This window comes from Drepanopeziza brunnea (assembly GCF_022702325.1).
Source record: "Drepanopeziza brunnea f. sp. 'multigermtubi' strain 214-2 chromosome Unknown ctg5, whole genome shotgun sequence".
Classification (NCBI taxonomy): Eukaryota; Fungi; Ascomycota; class Leotiomycetes; order Helotiales; family Drepanopezizaceae; genus Drepanopeziza; species Drepanopeziza brunnea.
In genome coordinates, this window is record NW_027094068.1 from 202654 (window position 1) to 210120 (window position 7467).

At 53.0% G+C, this 7467-nt stretch overlaps 3 protein-coding genes across 3 annotated transcripts; all 3 read right to left on the reverse strand.

Moving 5' to 3' along the window:
* Positions 1–569: 569 nt before the first annotated feature.
* L3040_003543 (uncharacterized protein) lies at positions 570–1873 on the reverse strand (the record flags this gene model as incomplete). The annotated part of the gene is made up of 4 exons (XM_007291858.1): positions 570–641; positions 711–1406; positions 1471–1657; positions 1785–1873. 4 exons carry the CDS (start codon positions 1871–1873, stop codon positions 570–572), a joined length of 1044 nt encoding a protein of 347 aa, XP_007291920.1.
* A 1101-nt stretch (positions 1874–2974) lies between these two features.
* Positions 2975–4292, reverse strand: L3040_003544 (uncharacterized protein; the record flags this gene model as incomplete). The annotated part of the gene is made up of 3 exons (XM_066156453.1): positions 2975–3233; positions 3295–4201; positions 4262–4292. 3 exons carry the CDS (start codon positions 4290–4292, stop codon positions 2975–2977), a joined length of 1197 nt encoding a protein of 398 aa, XP_066012041.1.
* Positions 4293–4704: 412 nt separating this feature from the next.
* On the reverse strand, positions 4705–6862 carry L3040_003545 (uncharacterized protein; the record flags this gene model as incomplete). Its single annotated transcript, XM_007291860.1, has 3 exons — positions 4705–5654; positions 5711–6584; positions 6668–6862. 3 exons carry the CDS (start codon positions 6860–6862, stop codon positions 4705–4707), a joined length of 2019 nt encoding a protein of 672 aa, XP_007291922.1.
* Positions 6863–7467: the final 605 nt, after the last annotated feature.

The following is a 7467-nucleotide window of genomic DNA, read 5'->3' on the forward strand; positions in this document are numbered from 1 at the left end:
ATAAACTCTCTCTCTCTCTCTCTCTCTCTCGCTCTGTCTCTCGAGAAAGAGAGACACGATGTGACTGATATGACCGACTTGATCGAATATTTAGCGTTGAGTATTGAAAGTTGATGAAATTCTCACGAATAAAGACAGACTTGGCAGGCACGAGTCGGACCCCACCCGCCATCGATCGTTAGGCGAAAGATCAATCAACAAAACAAAGGAAGCCCCCGTCTTGGAAGGAGGAACACCCGCTATTGAAATAGGGCCGGAATGGCAGATTTGATGTAGAGACACTTACTAGTACTTACCTTTGCGAACTATTGAATCGCTTAAGAAATTTGATAAATCCTTCGAATAGGAGCTTGTAATGATCAGGAATCGCTCCTATCTCTTCGCACCAATTTTCCATCGGTATAACAAACTCACGGAACAAAAGACACTCACTTGACCAAGACCATACGATTAGGATTAACAGATTCAAACAGCACAGCAGAAAGAAAATAGGCAGAAGAACCAGCCCTGCCCAGCTCAGCCTGAGAAAGTCCAGCCACCCTCATCTATCAAAATCCCACTCATCCATTCTAAGATTCGCAGTTCGTAGGATAAGCGCCAAAGCACCAGTTGAAGTCATCCTCCCAGTCTGGCGCAAAACCCTACGTATCTCGAGTCAACAAAAACCGCAATGAAAGCATGGAGCAACAGGAGCTGAAAACGCAACTCACGTGGTCGAACCCCTCCATAGCAAACTGGGCGTTGTAACCCCACGCACTCTTCCCGTCGTGCACGGTATTGACCAGGCTATGGCCCAAATAGTTTCCGAAAGCCGCTATGCTGTAGACAGACTGATATGGTGTAGTCCCACCATTTTCCGTTCTGCTATTCAGCCAGTTCATCACGTCAGCCCAGCTCGCAACCGGATCGGAGTTAGCCAATAGTTTGATGCCACCAGCGCCGACGTGGTTGTATTCGTCGAAGCCGCTTCTCGCTTTCAAGGTTCCGGCGCCAGGAGCAGGAGCGAGCTGAGAAATGGGAGCGACGTGTGTGAGCAACATCTTAGATCCATCCGTGGCTACGAACAGCGGGATGAAGTGTTGGTCAGCGACCGTGGCAGCGGCGGCGTCAGCGACGGCGTCGGTGGCAGCTGATGTGGGTGTTTTGACTTGATGGTGCACCATGAACGTCAAGGGCAGCGAACCATTGTAAAAGACACAGAACTCCTCGGCTCCGGATTTACGGCGGTGCAAAGAGCGAGCAGTAGACGAAGCCGGGAGAGCGGTGCCCTGGATCTTGATGTTACTGATAGCCAAGCTGTCCGGGAGGTGCGAGAAAAAATCATCCGCTGCATCCAAGGCTCGTTTCCGATTACTACCATTCGGCCCAAACGCACCGGCCCACCAGTCTGTTGTCTTCCAGCTCAGCTACCGCACCCAGAGCAATCAGCCAACACATCATCCTCTCCGCGTCATCGCAACAAGAACTTACAACGGACAGTCCCATCGCCATTCCTATGCTCAACACGCTGCGCTGACAGTCACTCCGAACCACTATGCCGCCCTGCTGGTTCTTGCACGTCCCGATGATGTCGGTCAGATGGGGCGTGTTGTTCAAGTACGAGCCAACGAGTAGGGAGGGCGAGCTGTCGACCATGCGGGAGGTGTTGATTGGTGTTCTATTGTGTGGATTAGCGGAGATGTAGGAGGAAGAGAGGGAGGATATAGGATTCGTGTTTTTGATCTTATCTTGAGAGACAATTTGGATCTTAGGCTATAGAGAGATGGAGAAAAACTGCTGCTTACTGGGGATTCATGTATCCTGACCACCTGCTAGGCGTTTTGGCATCACCCCCAGCGACGACAGCAAGGAGGGGGAGGATGGAGAGACGCATCTTCGAAGCCACAATGCAAAGTAACAGTTCCACAATTTGAGGAGGAAAGGAGAGAGCAGAGAGGGTGTAGGGAGCAGATGTGAAGAAGAAGTGAAGCAGAGGGTTGAAATGAATGACTGCGGTCAGAAAGAAGAGTGAGATGGAGTTGTGCAGAGAAGGAGATTTTACACAGGAACAGCTAGCTCTTGATCATCATGATGACGATGATGTTATTTAAAAGTTTGCCTTAGATGTGGAAAAGGGGAAATGACGACTGCGTCACTCGACTGCGGCGGTGGAACTGGATACCGGTACTACCAAGCAGTACACAAGCGAGCTCTTTCCTTCTTTTTCCTCCTTTTTCATACATGGAAAGGCGATGGAAGAATATGATGCCGAAGTGAGCATGGCATGCACTATCCCTGGCAATATGCGCCATCCCGTGGACTATGCACCATCCCTTGGACTATGCACGTTGCTATTGGTGCTGATCTGGTCTGCAAGATGAGATTTGCTTCACGTATGTTGTGGTGGATCAGAAACCAGGTGAGAGGATAAGACAGAGGGAAGGTCGTACAGTAGGGGCGTAGGGCCGGTGGGAGCGGGGCACTGCAGCTGGCTGGGTCCGGTTCGGTCATACAGTACCGGCGCTCAACGAAGTGCACTACGACGATGCGAGTCTGGGTAGTAGGCAAACCAAGGGAAGCCGAGAAGAAGCTACCTAGCCTAAGAAATGAGAAATATAAACAAACAAGAAGCACCTCGGAATATGAAGACACTGGAGCAAGTAGAAGCCGAGAAGGAAGAGAAATTCTCGGGCATGAAAAAGACAAGACATGCCTTGGAAGTGGAAGTACAGAGAGAGAGAGAACTGTAGAGGCCTCCTACAGAGTAGATGTTGATTATGCATCTGCGCCTCGTATGACCACAAATTGCACTCGGGCCAGGTAGTAAGAAGCTGAGCGAGATCATAACAAGCAGAATTATCAGAAGGGACTGGATGTGATGCAGGGAAACAAGTCAGTATGGGGAGGGGCCGAGCCAGATCAAGACGCCTCCCATGCGATGCATCGTACACCTACACACCTATCTCTACAGACCTCAGCCCAGTGCCTCGGTGCTCTACAGCTCATGCTCCACCGGGTCAATATCTCCTCCCTCCAGAGACATCTTCGCCCTCTCCTCCGCACGGCTCTTGGCTTTGGCCAACATCTCCGCTTCTTGCTTCTTCTTCTTCTCTTCTTCCTCGTCGTACGGCTTGCCCAGTCCCTGAGGCGGTAGCCAGGTTGACTCGCCAGTCTGGGCAGCCGCAAGACGTTTCCGCTGACCCTCTTCACCAGCACGGCCGAGGACGCCGGCAATGACTTGGATGCAGCGTAGACTGTGGGAATACAGATTAGCAAAGATGCCGTGAGGTCGATGTAATGGAAGAGGGAACAGACCTGTCGTCGTTCGCCGGGATGGGATACGTGACCCACGTCGGATCCGCATCCGTATCAATCACCCCAATCGTCGGGATATTATTCAGCCCACACTCATGCAGCAGGATGTAATTCTCTAGCGGATTCATACACACGACCAAATCCGGCTTCAGCGCCTTCCAGTCCGCAACCTTGTCCTCAAAGCCCTCGATGTACTCGTCGTTGATGCCCACGGCCTTGACCTCGCACTTGGCCAATATCTGATCCCCATTGGTGATCGACCCCGGAATCCATTTCTCGAAGAGATGACAGCCTTTGGCGACCTCTGCCGCCTTCACCACCGCTGGGCCTTGTCCCGGTCGCGTGCCCACAAACAGGATAAGTCCGCCGTGATACGCAACGCCTTCTACCACCTTCGCCGCGCGCCTCAGATGCGCAGCCGTCGTCTCAAGAGAAATGATATGCACACCCTGCCTCACACCAAAGATGTAACGCTGGTTCATCGGGTTCCACAAGCTGGTGCTGTGGCCCAAGTGAGACTGGCTGGCCATGAGCAGCTCCAGCGTCACATCCTCTGGCTTCGGCGGGTCGACGATGACCTGGCCAGGGGTGTAATGCGGCTCTAAGACTGAGCCTAGGTGCCCTATGTTCTTTTTGATGAAGCGTTGGAGCTTGTATTTGCGGCGGACACTCGTGGACTCCCGGACCCTCCGCGGTTGAGCGCGGCGATTTGCTTCGCCGGTAGAGGAGAGGGATTGGGCCAGGTGGAGTTCGCTAGGGGGTGAGGAGGAGGAGGAAGATGATGTGACTTGGTTGAGGTCTACGATGCTGGGTTTCAAGTCGGAGGAGGTGGTTGGGTCGGATAGGCTTTCGGTCATGAGGGAGCGGATGGAGGAGATTCGGAGGGGTCCTGCTAGAGCCTTGCGGCCTGCAGAATCAATTAATTAGTTGACAGTACACATGTATCAGGGGGTGCGGGGAGACATGCCATGCCGTATGGCTACATTTCGGAGGATCATGGTTGTTGGTGACGGCACTGTTGTCTGCTGTCCCGAGGTATGGTATTTTGATGTTGAAGATAAAGTACGATACGATATATAAAAATCGGACCCACCACGCTAGTGTACTTTGGGATGCATACCTAAATGTCAACCATCAGACGAAGCTTTACAAGATAATGACGAAAGCTTCACACTCAATATATAATTTGACTGAAGGGAAACAGAGCATCATCGTATAGAGACAGATTTAACAAGCCAGAGCCTCTAGATCAATCTCATGACCGGCTCTTAATGCTAGCACTCTGGATATAATAGAGACAAAATATACAGTAACCCAAACGCTCCCGTTGCAATCTAATACACTCTAACTCTCTCGCTATCTCTCCCAGTAATCACGCTCCCCGCAATCACGCTCCCATCGAAACAATGATTAGTTACGGCTCGTCAAGCGAGTCAAAGTAAACACACCAACGATAACCACCGCTAAAGTTACAATCGCCCCAGGTAGCAAAAGCTCGTTCGGGACACCAGCAACGGCCTGCTGTTGGACAGGCGGGGAGGTATTTTTTCTGCGTTTGACTGGCAGCTCCTCGTCGCTCTCGTCATCCTCGGAAATAATCTTCTTTCGCTCGCGGATGGAAGATGGAGGTGGGGTCGGCTCGTTAGGGATGACGAGACGGGGATCCAGAGTGGCGCTAATAGGGGGCTTCTCGGGGTCGTGAACGAACAAGTCGACCTTGTCACGGTGTCCTTGACGGGCAAGAATAATGGCATCCAGCAAATCGTGGTCCGTGGTGATAGCAACGGTGTCTCCATCATCGTCCAAGTAGCTGAGGGCAAACCCAGAAGCGCCAACTTTACCGTTCTCGGAAGTTGCCATGCCTCCAACGGCGTCGACTTCTGCGCCAAGTTTGGAGATAACCGCATCGATGAGCTCTGCGACTCCATTGGCCGCAATGACCTGAAGTCTGTGAACACGGCCGCTGGGAGCCTTGAACTTGAATGGGAAGGGGATCTCATCCACATTCTGTTCCGCTGGGCTAGTGACAACCGAGTGAGGTGGTGACTCGACCCCAATGTGAGATGCAGAATCTCCGGGCGCAACGCTGGCGTCAACGATCCGCTCATGGCCCCGGGACATGTCAGGTGACATTAATGATCTCGCTCCTTGGGTGTGGTGGTGACTGCCCTCCCCAGACATGATCGATTCCGTCTCGTTCTCAAGCGAGAGCCAGAATTTATTCCATGCCGGACCTTCACTGTCCCCGGTGGACATGGTATTGATTTGCTCCAGGGTAGCATAGGTCAGCTTGAGAACATCGACCATTCCGACGATTTCTCCGGCCTCGTTCATGACTGGGAGATTCAGGTAGTGGCCATCTTGAAGAATGGAGATCAGCGAAGAAACAAAGGGAAAGGGTGCAAAGTTGTCTCACCGTGCATCTTTCGGAGGGCAGCTTGGATACTCATATCCATGGGAGCGAAATCAGGGTGTGGGGTCATAACACGGACAACACTGCAAGTCGCAGGGTCCAACCCAGGTGCGATGACCCTCAGTACAACATCCTTGCTGGTAAATATACCAGTGATCGAGCCTTGGTCCTGGACCAATACCGCAGTGGTATGGTTCTCCTTCATCAATGCCGCTGCTTCTCTCACCGATGTCCGGACGGAGACGGTGGTCGGGGGCTTGCCGTCGAGGACTGATTCCAGCGTGGGCCCCGACATTTTCGATCGCAGAGCCTCCACATATTGGATGATTTGCTGGGGTTGACTCGACCCAAGCTCTGACTGAACACCCTCCAATGCATCGTAGAGCTTCCGCGAGGAGCTGTAGGCGCGTTCCAGTTTTTCCATGGCATCGTAGAAGCACTTTGTAATATCTAAGATACCCGAAATATCTTGGTTCTCGTCCATCACGGGAAGATGGCGGAAGCCCTTTCGGACCATAAGGTCCAAAGCATCCGTAGCACTTGTATCCGTCCTCGCACAGAGCGGGTTCTTGGTCATGATCTCGGCAATGGTCACATTGCCGGCCTTGATCCCGGCTCCAACGACCCGGAATGCCAGATCTTTTGCGGTGAAGATACCGGCAATCCGGTCTTCATCGTCGGTCACCAGTACGCAGTCCTCCCTCTTTGCGGCCATCAGCTGCGCAGCCTCGGCGACGGTGGTGTTGGGCTTGATCTGGAGAGCTTGACTCGGGCGGAGAGCGAGGACGGTTCCAGGGGGGGCTTTTCGGGTCTGTCTGGCCCGACTGGTGGTATGCCTCTTCTTGCTGAGATCCGTCTCGATCTTTCTTCGGATTGCCTAGAATGGGATATCCTGTCAGAGGTGTCCCGAAGCAAACAAACCCGGCCCTACATATCTGTCTCCTTCTCGTTTCCACGCACCTCATCTTTCTTGGTTTGCTTCTGCCTGCTCACACTCATGCTCGATCCGCCAGCTTCGCTCTGGGTGGTGTGATTTTCCAGAGTCGGGCGTGGGATACTCGAGGCCGGACTGTTGGTGTTGGGGAATGCTGGCACCGTGCCTCGATTGCCGCCGCGACTCGGGGTCCCCCTCATGGTGCCTGTGGTAGAGGCCATCCTGGAGGTGGGCCGTGGAGGATTGTACGGTCTTGTGTTGTGTTATGAAGCAGTATTGGATCCTCTTGTCGGCCTTTGCAAGCGCGTATTTAGTATGTATGGTGGGGGGGTTTATAGGTAGGTGCAAGACAGCGGTCGCTGGTTGACCGCAGTGATTAAGTGCGTGGGAAATTGTCGAGTCGAGGTTTTGGTTGATAGGGCGACGACGAGGACAGCGTCGGCGACAACCAGACAGTCGGGATGAAGGAGCTCGGTCGCCGGCCGGGCTGGGGTTGGCGAGTGAAGTTCCGTTGCCCAGGAGATGCGTTGCTGTTGACTTTCGCGCTCTAGCTCTCTAGCCGGGGCCTTGAAATTCGGATTGTACATCTGCATCCACCAAAGTATCCGCATCACATCTTGCTTCGAGCTTCAAAAACTCTACAACTTTGCCACAAACAAAACACCCTGCATACTACTGTAGATACCCATCCACCTACCTTCCTCTGGTCGCGAGTACACGAACACTCACCCACCCACATCCTCTTCGTCCTCCACCCACGGCCTGAGGAAGGCCCAACCCATATCCTAGAAGGGCTCCCCGAGTCAACAACAACCGACTGAGCAGC